The sequence below is a fragment of the Podarcis gaigeae genome, assembly GCF_964106915.1.
Source record: "Podarcis gaigeae genome assembly, chromosome: 6".
NCBI classification, from domain to species: domain Eukaryota; kingdom Metazoa; phylum Chordata; class Lepidosauria; order Squamata; family Lacertidae; genus Podarcis; species Podarcis gaigeae.
Genome location: NC_139682.1, coordinates 28,451,643 through 28,468,902, shown reverse-complemented (window position 1 = coordinate 28,468,902; position 17,260 = coordinate 28,451,643). Strand labels below are relative to the sequence as shown.

The window sequence follows — 17,260 nt, the reverse complement described above, 5'->3', positions numbered from 1 at the left end:
GGGTTCTCATTTGTTTATATGAATTGTGACAAGACTTCAATTAGGAAACCTCTTTTTCAAAATTGTTTTAACATTCAGTGAGATCTCCATGTCTCCATGATAATTTGTATTGTGATTTCTCATAAAGGAACAATACAAATGGTCCTGAAAGCTGTGAGTCTCCCGGGTCTAGTGACAGCAGAGCATCTAATGGCAATGATTCTCCATTAATTGCAAATGGAGGTTGTAAGCCTGCTAGACCGCCTAGACCATCTCGGCCACCTCCACCTACTCCACGTAGACCCTCTGCTCCACCTGGTATGTCTGCATGAGAAAAGTATCACTTTAAAAGTTCTTGAATGCAGTGTTTGTTTGAATTAAGTTTGTTCAATGTATTCTGCCACTGCACTAGTGTATTAAAGCTCTGTGTAATATAATAAAAGATAATGCCACATGCATCCCCCCTCCAAAAAATTGTGGCTTAATTCATAATAAGCATGCTTTAGCATTTGTGAAGCCAGATATATTTCTGTCTGACCTTCAGCAAAGCATTCTTAAACTGCTGAAAGGAAAAGCTATACAGCTCAGAAGTGCATCATATGGTAATTCTGAGAACACACATTGTCCCTCAGTTAAATTATGGAAGTTTTCTTCATACAAAATACTGAAGTAGCTTTATGTGACGCCTACTGAAGTTGCAGCCTGGAATTTTCTTTTCAAGGACTTCAGGCTTTCTGTGGTCAAGAGAAAGAGGCAACTGCTTCAAAAAGAATCTCTTTCATAGTGTTCTCTTAATCAGAGTACAGATTTCCTGTAAATGAAATAGAACAATGAGCCAAACTAAAATTCAAGAAGGCTTTTCCATTTAGGGTTGAACTGAGTTCTGATAGGTTTGTGGAAATGTTGTTGAAAGGGTTTCTGCCATTGACTACTTTTACTTAGAAGTCTGGGAACTTAATAACTGCCGTGTACCAAGTAGTTACTTGAGGGCTTATCTGTTCCTGCTTTGCTGTACTGCTGTCTTGAGTCCGTTTCAGGGGGACAGGTGGAGTATAAATAAATATACAATACTGGAATTAAAATAAACATAAATATTTGTCTTTTTCTTGCCTGTGTTCTTTGCAGCATGTGTCAATGGTACTTCTTCCACAGAATCAGAAGGGGCTAGTGCAGGATTGGTGCCAACTACAAGTTCAGCATCGGAACAAAACTCAGAGGGAGCAACAGCAGGAACGGGTGCTCCTGCAGCAGCTGCTTTGGCCACACCACCAATATCCAGACAAGTTCAGCCAGTAACTCCAGCTTCACAGCCACATCACACAGTTAGTCAAGGTCCTCTTCCACCTGGGTAAGAGTTTGATGCTCTTAGGTTTTATGTTATACATAGGTCTCTAACACAAAATTTCCTGCAAGATAAAAGTTTTCTCCGTCTCATCCATTTGATTTCTAAAAGCACCAAAATATACTATGCTTTATACAGTACATTGCATTTGCAGGGTGGAACTAAAAAAAAGCCACAAAAGAGTTAAAGTAAAACCTGTGTAATAATTAGAAAAAATAGAACACCAACACGGAAATGCTTGAGACAAGATGTGAGTTTTTAATTATTTAAAGCTGAGAGGTCAGCTAAATATTAAAGTGAAAGATACCATGAATTAACTGAGTTGAGAGAAATCACAGAGATGAGAAACAGCACAATGAGTGGAACTTTTTGTTCTAATTTTCATGAATTCACTCACTGCAGCTCCTTGTGCCATACACCTTTGCATTCTGTAGAGTCTGCAGACCACCAGGAATATCTTTTCAGGAAGGAAGAGGCAGGGAAGCCCTATTCCTGCAAGTAGAACTCTTCACAGTTCTTGAAATCCAAGCTAATACAGAGAGACAATCAACAGACTTTATCTAGAGCAGTAATATGAGCTGAGAAAGGCAAGTATCAAAGATAATGGTCATACTTTTCAGTCTTCTCAGCAAGTTTTGTTGCTTGAAGAAGTGAGCAAAGGCAAAAATGAATACAGTGGTACCTCAGGTTACATACGTTTCAGGTTACAGACTCTGCTAACCCAGAAATAGTGCTTTAGGTTAAGAACTTTGCTTCAGGATGAGAACAGAAATCGTGCTCTGGTGGCACGGCGGCAGCAGGAGGTCCCCATTAGCTAAAGTGGTGCTTCAGGTTAAGAACAGTTTCAGGTTAAGTACGGACCTCCGGAACGAAGTAAGTACTTAACCCGAGATACCACTGTATTAGAGCATAAGATCCTTTTGTCTGTCTCCCTATCTAAGAACTACTAAGTTCAGCACTTGGCTTATGGAACAAGATACATTTGTTTATATTGTGGTGGACTACCCCACAATGCAGTGGTAAAAAGTAATCTGGCATGAGCACATAATTCCATAAGATCTGATAAATGACACACCCCAATAATAAGTTTTAGAAGCCTTTTTTTCCACCATGTCCATTCTCTGCAAAACATTTTTTAAAACTATTGTATGTGCCCAAATACGATGATGATCACAAATTCAAAACTTCCATAGTTGAATACCTATACAAGAAAGCCAGTATGTTTATAAATACAGTTGAATGGCTGCAGTTTGAATATGTATAGTGAGAAATGGATACAATTCTGTGTGTGCAATATATGTGGTAGCATGTAGCCACAGTGGGCCAATGTGGCTGCTGTTGCTTAGTGGGTTTGGAATCTAAATGTCCTGAAATTTTTGATCTTAAGTCAGTGTGATATGGTACAGGGTGGAGCTGAATATGTTTTCATGGAGTATGTTTTAAAGAAGCTCTGTGGTTCACTAAATTTCTAAAGCAAGAGTACATATTCAACATCTCCAATAATGTTAGTTGTGCCATAGCAGTTTAAAAGTATACACTCTTCCTGAAAAATAGAAGTTTTGCCTTTCTGGATTAGGTCAAGATTCATTTAGTTCAGTGTGCTTTCTTCCACAATGGCTAGCTAGATATCCATAGGAAGTCTGTAAGCAAACAGGCACTAAGAAAAGAACTACTGATCCATTGGTGGATTGTGACATACCCTTCATCCATACCTTATGAGATGGGAATTGTCAGACCTCAACCACAGGGATGGGGGCTCAGATCCTAATTTGTTGACTTTGGAGCAGACTTCTATCAGCATAACATAATTTACAAGATTCATATAAGATCACAACAGATAATTCCCATGTATGCTACTCTCTGCAACTTTGAGAAAGGAGGGGAACACTATAAAGATGATCAATAAATCCTATTCCTATAAAATGTGTCCAAGGGAAGGAATCACAGAATGTCCCTCAAGAGTTATATGGTACTAGTGTCATAAATACAAATGTAAAATTAAACCCTGGTCTTTGTCTTGTATAGAAACAAATGTGTTTGAAAATGCCATTTTATTAAGTGTCACAATGAAGATTTAGTCCTACAGTAAGCCCACAAGTTACATGCATGGCAAAATAAAAATTAAAAGGAACGGGAAGGGGGTGGGGTTCAAGGAACGTAACCCCCGCATAAGTAGCAGGCTTACTGTATACAAAACAGATCAGGGGACCATTTGGAAATAAGAACTATGAGAAAGCAACAAGGTGAATAGGTTGGCGCAATAGTACATACAAATTATTTGTGTATTTACAGCTGGGAACAACGAGTGGATCAACATGGCCGAGTATATTACGTAGATCATGTTGAAAAAAGAACTACATGGGACAGGCCAGAACCTCTTCCCCCAGGGTGAGTCACTTGGTGATCTGTCAAACTGTGCTTGATAACATGCTTGAAGATGTCATTCCAAGCTTGCCATCTTCATGTCCAGCTTAGGTCCAGTTAAAATATTGCACTTCCAGATAGCTAAGTCAAGGTTCTGTGAAAAGAAAATGGGTCTAATTTGCACTTTATTCGGTGTATGTTGAATCTTAAGACTGGCTGTAGAAATGTCAGTTATATTAGGCCATGGGAGGCCAATGGTGGCACAAACCGCCAAAATCTGTGGCATTCCTTGGCAGCAATTGAAGTGCCTCTAGGCATGGATATGGTATATTTAAGCCTGCTATGCTGCTCACTGTTTCAGTAGAGGAGAATCAAAACCAGCCAAAGAAGTCGGATGTGTTTGGGGTCTGCATCATAATGTTGTTGCATATGAAAGTGATATTTTCTCATCCTTTGGACTTGCAGCACACTTCTAGAGGTTTCAAAAAAAATGGCGGACCGATAAATAGATATTGCTACCTCAAATTAGGAAGTTCAGAGCAAAGTGCAGAACCTTTAATCAAATGATAAACCCCTTGGAATTGAGTAATAAGGTGACATAAAGCAAAACTGAGGAATTATTGTGCTGACCCGCTTTGTCCTATTATGTTGAACAAGTGCTCCTGTATTCCATTCTGTCAGACTGTAGTCTACTGTGAAGTCAGTGCATTCATTTGACTATATCATCTGTGTTCTTTAGCTGGGAACGTCGAGTTGACAACATGGGGCGGATTTACTACGTTGACCATTTCACCAGAACAACAACCTGGCAGCGGCCAACTTTGGAATCTGTCCGGAATTATGAACAGTGGCAACTTCAGCGCAGCCAGCTTCAAGGAGCTATGCAACAATTTAACCAGAGGTTTATATACGGGGTGAGAACACTGAGGATTGGGCTGGAATTCATATTGGCATAACATCTGCTAATGCAGATTAACTCAACAGCACTTGCTCTATCCTCAGCCTAAAATTCCTAATAACTAATCACTAATACTTCAGAGACAGCAAAAAGTAGAGTAGTATCTAAATAAAACAGGGTGATTGATTTCTACACATGGAAGTTACTCATTTCCCTCCAAATATTTCAATGGAAATTTCTTTAGTATACAAAGTATAACCTGTTTGTCAGATTTAGTTGTAGTTTAAATTGATCACAGAGGGTTACAAATCAAATATATTTTGCCTATGGCTTCTTACTTTGCCATTTGCCAGCAAAGATTGTTATGTTAATTCAAGCAGCTGCAGGCAAGCGCAGAGTTACTGGCAAGTGTTGTTCCAGGCATAGTGAGAGCATATTTTGATTGAACTTCATAGGATGCCATCCTTGGAAACCATATTATCAGGTCTTTGGCTTGGTATTTTTATTTTCTGCAGAATTGGATGAAAGTAAGTTGCTTCTACTGTGGAGTGGAAGTCTGTCAGATTCCAGAAAGATGGATGCAGTGGTTGTCCCACAAGGACAGACATATTACCATTTTGGGATGGTAAAATCCTATTCCTTTCCTAGTTTTTGTGGGCATTGGTTTGGAAAAGTGAGAGAGGTGCCGATGGCTAAGAAACTTGCCAAAGTTAAAACAAATAGGTCCAGGGACTATCTTGTTAGGTGATTTTACCTTCATTACAAAAAGGTAGAAAGGTCTTTTAAAAATAACCAGTTGTAAGTATAATGTATATGATTTATCCAAGCTTAGATTTTTCAGTCAGTAGTTTACAGTATGCTTTCTTGTGATTGCAGAATCAAGACTTCACACAGAACAAAGAATTTGATCCTCTTGGTCCCCTGCCACATGGATGGGGTAAGGTCTTTAAAAGTTCTGGTTCTCAACATCACTTATATAGTGGTCCAAGCCAACACTGAGTCTAGCTATTACTCTGCCATCACTCTGATGACTCCAGAAACCTGATAAAAGTAGTAAAGTTTACTTGGGGATCACAATAATGTCACTTCAAATTCAGAGCTCTCTAGCCAGCAAGACTGCAAATCTCAGTAGGTGTTGGGCAGTCTTTGTAGATAAATTGTGTTCATATCGCAAGAGGAATAGTGTAATATGTAGCACAGCTCATCTGAGAAGCATAAAGACCCATTGGTTGGCATCCATCTGCTTCAGGAAGCAATGGAAGAGTGTGCCTTCAGGAGTGAAGACCTATATTTCATACATATTATAGTCTCTTGTCATTGAGTTGGTATACAATTATAGGGACCTTTATTAGTTTAGTAGCAGAATCATAAGTAACGGTGTTTCATCTAGGACAGGAATCTGAGCCCTACTCTCACAACCAATCATATGTACTGCTATCTATACTACTGACCTGTGCAAGGTTCTCCCTGAAGGAGATGTCCTTGACTTGGATATAAAGTGCTGTTCTACTGAGGTTTCATGAACTAGGAAGTTAAGATGATGGAACACAATGTATTCATTAGTTGGATGATATGTTCAAACAGCTGGTATGAAATGCTAAGTTTACAGACTGGGAATTTGGGCACAATTCAAGTCAAAGGGGGGAGCAGAACTGCCAAACACATGGGGTTCTATCTAAAGAAGTGCTTGCACAAGGTGAACTTCCTTTCCCTCCTGCCCTCTGCTTCCCCTTGTGTCCCTACAGAAAAGATCATGCTTAGGCAAGCTGCCTCTGCCAGATTTCCTGTTCCCACTGTTCTACATCCCAAGTCTTTCATGAGGGCCCCCAACCCTTAAGAGGTTTTTTGTTGGCAGAGAGTTCTGCAGAGGGGAGAAAGAAGTGAGATATTCCCCATAGCTCCTGGCATTTATAATTCACTGTCATTATCTTAACGTTAAAACTATATGTCCATGATAACTAAAATGGTCCTAATTTATATTCCCTCAGAAAAGAGAACAGACGCCAATGGCAGAGTATATTTTGTCAATCACAATACACGCATCACACAGTGGGAAGATCCCAGAAGCCAAGGGTAAGATTTTTCTCTTCTCTTAATAGTCTTCAGAACATAATCCAAAATCAAGCAAACATAGGCAACATTTTGGTTTACTACTATTTCTAAACTTTCCTTCATCCCAGAGAGATTCCCCAGCAAATAATAAATACATAGCTCAAGATATATTAAAACCAAAATACATATATATTCTGATTGGCAATCATGATGAACAAAATCATTCTTTGCTCATCTCCCCCAAAGAACCTGATGGACAAAACTGTTTTTACCTGACTACAACAAGCTGTTCTTGAGAGGAACAACTGTATTACTAATGGGAGGGTGTTCCAAAATGAAGGTGCCATAGCAGAGAAGGCCATATCCCAGGTTCCTGCATGATGTACCGCAGGCATAGGTGGGATCATGAATAGGACCTGCTATGCAGATTTTAAGTCTAAGAGTGAGATATATTGGCAGAAGTTCTTCATCAAGTACTTGGGGCCCAGGCTATATGGGGTTTGATATACCTTAAGTTGGGCCCATCAGCAAATAGGCAACCAGTGCAGTTCTTAAGATTTGTTGAGATATGGTCCCACCTTGCAGTGCCACTCAGCTGATGGCTGCATTGTCACTAGCTCCAGCTTCTAGACCATCTTCAAGGACAGCCTCATTTAGAACTCATTGCAGTAGTGGTAAATGGGAGGTTAACCTAGCCATAGTGGTCCATGCTGTGGCATCTTGGTTCAGGAAGGACTATAGTTGGTGAACCAGCCCTAGTTGGAAATAGGCACTTCTTACCCCTGGAGCCACCTGAGCTTCCAGTTGAAAGTGTTGGTTCCAGGAGCACCCCCAGGCTACACACCTTGTCCTTCAGGAGGAGTGTGGTCCCAACTAACACAGGTTGCCTCAATTCCTGAATATAAGAACTATCAGCACCTGCATCATGTCCAGATTCAATCTAAGTTTGGATTGAATCAGCCCATTATCTCCTCCAGACACTAGTAAAGTGGTATGGAGAGAGTGAGAGCTGGATATTATCTGCATACTAGGTATGCTGTTCTCCAAATCTCCAGATGACACTTCCTAGCAGCTTTACATAGATGTTAAAAAGTGTGGGGTACAGAATAGAACCCCGCAGGACCCCACAGCACAAATGCCAAAAGCAGCAGTCTGCCCTTACTGCTACTCTGGTGGTGGTCCCGCAGATAGGAGCAGTGCCTCCAATTCACAGAACCACTCCAGGAGAACCATGTTTCTTTCTCCAAAGAGGTTATCAGTCAGAGCTGCCGGGGCTGTTTCAGTGCCCAAACCAGTCTCAAAGCTAGGTTGAAATGGATCTTAAACTGAAATAAGGCTAGATTTTAGACTACTAAAACATGTTGCTTATCAAAAGTGTATTCCATGAAATTATGTCACCGTAGATCCTAAAAGCCATTTTCATAACTCACAATGTCTGGACAGTTTTATCCTAAAGTATTTCCTACTATGTTCCATTAACTGTGTTGTGTTCTGATCCATGTATATGGTGCACTTTTTCTATGCCAATAAAGGAGATTGATTGGTTTTTTTTTTAAAGTGTATTGAGAACATAAGGGGAAAGTAGCAGATATGAGGAAGCGGTTTCTTAAGAGGAATATTTCTTGTTGAAACAAAACATAAGAAAATTATTACTAGAAGAACCAAAAAGGAAATCCTCATATTTGCATCCAACACACAATAAAAACATTTCTTGTACTCAATATTATTTATTTTATTTCATATCCTGTTGTTTATTTCATATCCAGTCTTAGTGAGTTGGTGGGTAAAAGAACGTATTGCATCTAGTGCAGTGTTACAAATTACATGCTGGCGACTCAGCATATTATACAACTTTTGACTCATTTTGCCATTCTTTTATTGGCTAACCTAATAACATGATCAAAGGAGGAGATCTCAAAGGTCATGTGTCGTCATCTGCCTGGATGCAGGTGTTCTTAGCACCCCCTTTCTGCTGCACAAAGAACCCTCTGAAGCTGCATTCCCAAAGGCACAGGTGCTCATTGCTGCAATAGAAAGTCAGAAATCCGCCTTGCACACATGGAATAACTTTGCTCCTTGGATCTCAGCCAGAGTCTACTATTCCTTATTTCATATCTTGCTAGAGTTCTTCAAAAAAGGAGGAATGGAAAAATAGCTTAATATTTTAAAGGCATAGTAGATACTCTCTAGAATATCTCCGAGAAGGATTAGAAAGTAATACAGTGGTACCTCGCAAGACGAATGCCTCGTAAGACGAAAAACTCGCAAGACGAAAGAGTTTTTTGTTTTTTGAGTTGCTTCGCAAGACAAATTTCCCTATGGGCTTGCTTCGCAAGACGAAAATGTTCAATGCATTCCTATGGGAATCCGTGCTTCGCAAGACGAGAAAACTCACAGAACGAATTAATTTCATCTTGCGAGGTACCACTGTACATATTTGAGGCCTTAAAAACAGGCATTGTGCTAAATAATCTTCAGGTGTATCCCGGACCTGCACTTCTGTAATCCTGTGAGGATTTCTCCCCAAACACTTAAATACTCTGAATACACTGGCAAATGACCTGTTTATACACCTCTTACATGTAATAATCCCTGTTCTACATTTAGATAACATTAGCAGAGAGGGGAAATGAAGGATACACCCGCATGAAGCTCTCTGAGTTCTTTTGTGATCAACAGATAACTAAGGCAGGATCTAGACACATAAAAAAAAAAGTTTAAGGGAAACGTGTTATAAAGCTCATAATGGAAAATCACATTGGTGAAAGATCAAACTCTACTGCGCCATCTGGTGTTTATAAAGCAGTTATAACGATATAATTGACTTCGAGTATAGCTGAGACCTAGGTAACAAGCAAACAGGGTGTAACCCACACATCAACCTACATTCCGTGAGCAGGATAGAAAGTATTTCTGAGTCTTCTCTTACTAGGCTGTCTGGTGTAATGTTTAGTTTTTCTTCCCTATTCTGATTCCGTGTGATTAATTGTAATAACACATGCTCCCTTTTGAGATACGGGGTAGGCATTTGACTTCTTGACAAACTGTTTTCCATTTTGGATTTGTGGTGTTAGCTGTGCATTCCTCAGAGCTCAGTATAACTAAGAGTTCGATTTACTATCTTGGGTCTAATAAAGCTAAATGAAATACCTGGAATAAAAATGGAACAGTACCTTTTACTATGTGTGAAAAATATGTATAATGAGATTCATGTGTTGTGTATATCTTGTTTCTGCAGTCAATTAAATGAGAAACCTTTGCCAGAGGGCTGGGAGATGAGATTCACTGTAGATGGAATTCCATATTTTGTGGATCACAATAGAAGAACAACTACCTATATCGATCCTCGTACTGGGAAATCGGCTCTGTAAGCTTTCTTACTACAATTTTGTATTACTGCTACTTTCTTTCTACTATTGGCATCTGTTATACACACTGCTGGATAGCCGTACGATTAAACTTGGTTACCTTTGGTGGTGAAAACAAATGATGCTGTTCTTGAAATGTTAGCAGAGTTTGTTCAACAACTTGCCTAAGGTTTTTTTTAATGTGCTATTAAATGTTAAATACTTCTTTTATTTATAAAATAATATACACCAGTTTTTCCTTTAGTACTTATTTAACCTGCGCTTCAGCGTTTTATCAGTTTTGCTTCAAAGACCCCAAAGATTAAATTTCAAATCAGAGAATTCCCAGTTTACTCTTCACTCATCTTACTCCCTCTATCCCCCTCCACCCTTCCCTTTTAATCACACCTACTTAATGGAATGGTGAAAGTAAGAGAGGCAGTAGCAGTCAGGTTGAGGTAAGAGAAGAGGGGGAAATAGGATCAACTGGCTGCTACCATGCTAGGGGGAAAGGCTACAGAGGCCCGTGGAAAATTACAACTCCTCGGTGTACTAGTAGCATGCCACTGAGTAAAGGGAAGAAGGGAGATGATTTTGTTCCTAAGGAATAATTTACCTAGCTATATTGTAGCTATATGTGCTTCCACAAAACAAACCTTCCTTTTGTGAATCAGTTAACTAGGCAAGGAACTGAAATGGATGACAATTGCACAACTGTATTCCAGTGATTTTTTTACTTCTGTTTTCAGAGATAATGGACCCCAGATAGCATATGTTCGTGATTTCAAAGCAAAGGTCCAATACTTCCGGTTTTGGTGTCAGGTAAGTTATGTTTTATTTTGGGGAAAGAGTTTTACTGCAAGTTTCTAGTGAGTCCATTGTCATAATCTGTGTTACATAGTATGTATGTTTCTAAAAGAGCTGCCAGTTCCACAAACCCCCATGCCCTGTGGGATTTCACGAGGCTTCGTGAAATTATGGTGGCAGTAACTCTGTTGGACACCCCAAAGAAGAGTGGGGAGAGAGGTTACTCAGAATCTTCCACTGCACTGTCCTCTACATTAACAAATGAATATTAATGAGAATAACTGTGATAATGTGTCATCAGATAAAAGCATTATCTTAGAGTTTGTCTTACATGCAAACTCAAAAACATCCTTGGAAGTTTTTGGCCACAGGGCAGTCATTAAATAATTAAACTTTGTCAGGTGAAAGCATTAGTAAACTAGATGAATGCACAAAGGAGTAAGCTTCTCTCAGCATAAGTTCGAATTGGAGTTGTTTTACAAAATACAGTTTACAGAGCTTCTATTTTCACTGTGTATATTTGGAATTATTCATGAACATCAATGGGAATACCATCCACATACAACAGCTTTATTTCACTGGCAATATCTAGCAATGGTGTCAGTGGCCTCTTTTCAAGGATATGTGTATGCAGTAATACATTGTAAGCAGCTAGTACCACACATGGGAAATTAATTCACAGTTGCACCTATCTCTGTAAAACAGGGGAGGGGAACCTTTGGTCCTCTGGATATTGTGGGTCTACCACTCCCATCAGCCCCAGCCAGCATGGCCAATGGTCAAGGACGATGGGGATTGTAGTCAAGCAGCATTTAGAGGACCACAGGTTCCCCACACCTGGCACAGATGGAAACACATCAATCTATTCCATTCATTCATGGTAGATCTGCCCTATGTGTTAGACCTGCCTGCATTCAGATTCATAGCTGACGTGCACATGTGGAAGGGATATCTTAGGATTCTTTTTTCTAACCATACACAGTTGCATCTGGCACACTTCCATATGTGTAAATGCTATACTGTACATGCAAACCAGTTCACATATGTGCAACCAGGGTTTCTTGAATTCAGTATTTTCATATACTTTATCATCTATTGTCCTATTATGTAGTTGGCTTGTCTTTCAAATCTGTTTCTTACATTTTAGCAATTGGCCCTGCCCCAGCACATTAAAATCACAGTGAGCAGAAAAACATTGTTTGAAGATTCATTTCAGCAGGTAATTGAGCTGTGTTTCAGTACTTATAGCATTGTAAAATGTGTTTAGTATGTGTATTTGATCTGAACTATGTTTCAGCCCTCTCTAATCTGTTCAATGTCAACCTTCCTCTCTAAATGGCCTATTAAATGTTTCAAGGATCTGCTGATCCAGAATAAATGAGTAAAACAGTAAAACCACCATATACCAGTGTCCATTTTAATGTGCATGACTGTGTGAACAATTATTAGAATGTTAATCTTCTAATACTTCTTCCACTAAGATAATGAGCCTCAGCCCTACGGACCTACGAAGACGTTTGTGGGTCATTTTCCCTGGAGAAGAAGGATTAGATTATGGAGGTGTTGCACGGTAGGGATGTCTTACTATGTAAAACAAATTGAACCATAGGCACTTGAAATTGTTTGGTAGGAAAGTTTTTTAGACAACTCTGAGGGGTTTACATTTTTTAAAAACCGTGACCCTTTTCTTTGGAAAGTTCTATCTAATTTGGGGTTTAACTTGTCAGTATCCGGGAAAGGGAAACTTGCAGTTTTAAAGCTTGCGTGTGTGTTATATACACAACTTTTCAGTAAACAAATTTGGGCTCTAGTATCATGGATAACATTAATATCATTGGTGAGAAAGCTTCAGCCTGTGGACCTAATTAGCATTCCTAATTTGACTGCAAACCATTCCTATTCACCCCACGCATGACATCACATGGCTGCAAGGGAACAATAAGGAGCTTGAAGTGTGCTCTCAATTGTGCCTTGGCAAAACATGCCTGCAAATGGGCAATTTCCTTCAGCAGACTTTGCTGGTTCGCAGAGGGAAATTGACTCTTTACAGGCACAGTTTGAGTCCAATCAGGGTTTGCTGTTGGCACCAATTAGCTGGTCACTGCCAACAGTAGGCCCCTTTGAAGTTGTCACCGATTTTGACAAGTGGGTGGCACCACCCAGCTGTCAAAGTAGCCTTTGTGGGGAGGACATGTTCTGGCCTTTGGGTTGAATCCAGTTCCCTACCCATGACTTACATCTTCATGTGTCCTGGTAAGATTTGTATCAGCTGAGTTGGGCTAGACTCACAATACTTGGTTCTTTAGCTGATGTAGCAAAAAAAATTCGATAACCACTAAAACTGATCCCTAGTTTTGTGTTTTTGCGGCACTCAAAATAACCATACCTTTAGTGCTGCGTCAGTCCTTCATTATACATATAACTATCTTTAAAATGATTTTATCTACTCTGGCTATACTGATTGTGTCTATTCTAAAGCCAAATAGCCCAGCATATCAGTCAATACACTCTTCAGCTTAAAAAAATGTAAAGTCAGCATCAGTATTTATAAACTGAACATCTGATTCCACATCAGAAGTCACAGGGCTGCATCTTGGACATAATTAATTTCACTCAATATTGTGACATTGTTTAAGATATGTACATGGACATTGCAAGAATAGTGTTGGCCTGTTTATAAAGAGAACCCTGAGTTCCCATATGCAAAAGAAAAACGATAAGACTCAAACAGTACCGCATGTAGGAGCTGAACCCAGCATAAGTAAATTGCTAATTATCTGCATCTGAACCTTGAGTAATCCTAGTCTTTTTAGAAGCACCGGAATTTCTATAACTGAGAACTACTTTTGGTGTCCTATCGAAGCACTTGATGTGCTCATTCCAACTAGCTGTGGGCAGGCTGAACATAATAGATTGCCCCGATAGTTTTATGTTAGCTTTGGAGGTTAAATTAGCACTATGGAATCTGTACACAATGTCTAAACCTAATACTTGGTTCTTGTGGTGTTGACTGTGAGTTCTTTATGTGGTTTCAGGGAATGGTTCTTTCTGTTGTCGCATGAAGTGCTGAACCCAATGTATTGCCTGTTTGAATATGCAGGAAAGGATAACTACTGCCTACAGATAAATCCAGCTTCTTACATCAATCCAGACCACCTGAAATACTTCCACTTTATTGGCAGATTTATTGCCATGGTGAGTTCAGAGCACAAAATAATAAATAGGGGAGTTTCTGGGAACATAGTAAGGACAAGTTGAAAGTTTCCTGGTAGAAGAGGATTTTTTAAAAAAAATTCTTAATGTGTAGCAGAAACTCTTAAGTCCGCATGTGGGGCCAGGGGAACCTAGACTGAAAAAACCCACTCTTGACAAGAGGGATTACGACGTTGTTTGCAGTGCAGTGCATTGCACTCTTACACTCTAGTGTATTTTAAAACATACCAGGTGCTTAATTCTGTTTCTTTTCCTTAATGCTTGTGACAGTGAAAACATGCTTGGTCATGCTTGTGCTGTGCTGTAAATTTGGTTTATTATTTGATTTTTTTCAGATTGCTTTATTATGAATTACGTATTTTTAAGTTGCACCCTACTCTAGGGCTGGTTTTAATGAAGTACGGGTTATAGGCCATCTGAGTATAATAAATAATGACTTGAATCCATTGATTTCAATGGCTATACTGTTGAGTGTGGCTTTGCTGGATATCATCCATATTAACCTACAGCTCCAAAATATATAGTATCTTATAGCAATTTTCCGGTAAAAGCACCACCTGAAAATTCTGCCTGATTAGAGTGGGGAAAGCCCTCTTGTGTACAAGGGTTCCACAGATGGGATTCATTAGGTGAATCCCACCCATAATCTGTACCATGGGGAATTATAGCCTATTTCACACAGGAGGGATTATACCCCACATGTTTTCTGTGCTTCCCCTTTCTCTTGTCACCAGTAACCATCAACACAGCACATCCACCTAAGGAAATAGTTACTGGTTTTTGAGTGACTTTAAGATGACCTTTAATTCATTGTTTCTTCCAAAATCTAGGCTGCAGGCACCTGTTTGCTGGTTATGAGGTTGACTAGACAAGGATTCCTATAAAACAAATAATTAATAGTTTCCATCTTTTGCAGGCTTTATTCCATGTGAAATTTATAGACACGGGTTTTTCTCTACCATTCTACAAACGTATCCTCAACAAGCCAGTAGGACTAAAGGATTTAGAATCTGTAGATCCTGAGTTTTACAACTCACTCATCTGGGTAAAGTGAGTTTCTGAAGTCAGCTTCTCAATTCTTGAAATGTTGTAGATGTTAAAATGTGTGAGTGAGTGTGTGTGTGTGTGTGTGTGTGCGCGCACATTTGAAAATCAGTGCTGTGGTGTGTGAATTAGTGTTAAAAAACATATTTGCAGTTTGTTTTAAAAGTCAGTTTTACTGTTCAAGTGTGATTTTTAAAAATAAGAACATTTGCCTCAAAACTGAAGTGAATATTGACATTCCTTATTTTGCCATGCATTAAATCTTTTTGTAATATTTTGTTTGGATTGTAAACTGCTTTGACCATTTGTTTTTTAAAAAATGGGTAGTAATTATAAAATACTTGATATGAAATGTAAAGTATGTATCTGTTAAATATTATTGCATGCCAATTCTGAGGTACTGTAAATTATAACTGGATAGCTAGTATAGATACCGAACTTTTTGGTGTACAGAAAATATATATGAACATTCAATATCAAAATTCAGAAAACCTTTCTCCTTACAAATTTTTGAAAATCTCATTGTAGAATATGCCTCCCTCTCCATTTGTTGATGAACAAAAGGAATTTTCGGCTTGTGACATCAACTTGTTTAATGATACTGCTGATTGCACTTCCTGAAAATAGTAGTTAATATATATGGTGTTTGTTTTGTAGGGAAAACAATATTGAGGAATGTGGCCTGGAGATGTATTTCTCAGTTGATAAGGAAATTCTAGGTGAAATAAAGAGCCATGATTTGAAACCCGATGGCAGCAACATCCTGGTTACTGAGGAAAACAAAGAGGAATACATTAAGTAAGTTCAAAGTTGGTTTGCAAGTTTATTTTATCTTTTAACCATTTGTTTTTTAATTCTATAAACTTTCCCTTTTTAATGTTTTGGAAGTATTATCAAACCTCTTCATGAAGGCTCACATGTAAAATAGACGTGGGCTTATCAGTAAAATAGTCAAATTGCTACATCAAAGCTAGTCTTGCCCAAAATACAGCATGAGCATATTCATGCATAGGAAACTACTATGATTGGTGTGCTATAGTCTTAAGCAGTAACCTCTGCCTGTGTCGCATGGCACAGAGTTGTAATTCTGCCATGGAGGTGGACCTTCCACTGCAAATTCAATGTCTGTCTACTATAATACCTATTACAATTTAATTAATATTGTTGCTCATCAAAAATCAAGATTTTCAGACTTGGTTGAGCCTGTTTGGAGTAACTGTGTGTTTTCATACTCTAGGCTAGTGGCAGAGTGGAGACTTTCCCGGGGTGTTGAAGAGCAGACACAAGCTTTCTTTGAAGGTTTCAACGAGATCTTACCACAGCAGTACTTGCAGTACTTTGATGCAAAAGAGCTTGAGGTATGTCTAATCTTTGGGCATAAGGTTTAGTTGAGAAATGGTTAGCATATTTGCAGGGGCTTATAAATGCGGTGCACTTTTATGACATGAGTCATAGCAGAGTTATAATAAAGATGTTGCAGTTTAGTTAACCTGGAATAGCCAGATGTTGTGGACTACAACCTTCATTGGCTCCAGCCAGCATTGACTCTGGTCAGAATAGTTTCATAGCACCTGGAGGGCATCACACAGCCAAATACAAGGGTAGACAATCACCTTATCAAGGCAAAGTATATTTTAACATGTTTTAACACAGAGGCACATAGTCCTGTACATATGAAACTCTTCTAAACAAGGATGCTACAATTGTGTTTAAATCCTTGGACAACTGAGCTAGAAAATGAATTCCTAAATGCACCATATCTAGAAAGATACTAACTCTTCATTAACCCTTTGAGTATCTAAGAGATTCCTCCATCATTTCTTACACCAACGTATCATGGCATCAGAGTTTCACTAACCTAGCTGGTGTTCAACTATTTCTCTTCAAAAAGGTGCTTTTGTGTGGAATGCAAGAGATTGACTTGACTGACTGGCAAAGGCATACCATCTACCGACATTATACCAGAACAAGCAAGCAAATAATGTGGTTTTGGCAGGTTTGTATTGCAGCAAAAATTGTGCCAAATGTGCCACTAATGGAACTTCTGGGAATCTAGGATCTCTTCTGTTCTTGTTCCAATAGTTACCTAAGTATTAGCCCTATAAACTTAAGATTACAGAATGCCAACAGATTTCAGAGGGGGAGCCATAAATAGCCATAAATAACAGGAGTCTTGTGGCACCTTAAAACTGTTTCTGGTTTATACCCAGCTAT

At 39.0% G+C, this 17,260-nt stretch overlaps 1 protein-coding gene across 3 annotated transcripts in view; it reads left to right on the top strand.

The window, feature by feature from the left end:
• The window catches only part of ITCH (itchy E3 ubiquitin protein ligase), a 50,147-nt gene that overhangs the window by 26,169 nt on the left and 6,718 nt on the right, over positions 1-17,260 (top strand). For all 3 annotated transcript variants that reach the window (XM_083746192.1, XM_083746193.1, XM_083746194.1), the window contains 15 exons: positions 128-297; positions 1,105-1,327; positions 3,614-3,709; positions 4,425-4,599; positions 5,460-5,520; positions 6,572-6,656; positions 9,874-10,002; positions 10,732-10,804; positions 11,937-12,008; positions 12,271-12,359; positions 13,825-13,984; positions 14,919-15,052; positions 15,704-15,844; positions 16,284-16,404; positions 16,938-17,042. In XM_083746192.1, coding sequence (XP_083602318.1) covers positions 128-297; positions 1,105-1,327; positions 3,614-3,709; positions 4,425-4,599; positions 5,460-5,520; positions 6,572-6,656; positions 9,874-10,002; positions 10,732-10,804; positions 11,937-12,008; positions 12,271-12,359; positions 13,825-13,984; positions 14,919-15,052; positions 15,704-15,844; positions 16,284-16,404; positions 16,938-17,042 — 1,834 coding nt within the window. The remainder of the gene's footprint in view (positions 1-127; positions 298-1,104; positions 1,328-3,613; positions 3,710-4,424; positions 4,600-5,459; positions 5,521-6,571; positions 6,657-9,873; positions 10,003-10,731; positions 10,805-11,936; positions 12,009-12,270; positions 12,360-13,824; positions 13,985-14,918; positions 15,053-15,703; positions 15,845-16,283; positions 16,405-16,937; positions 17,043-17,260) is intronic.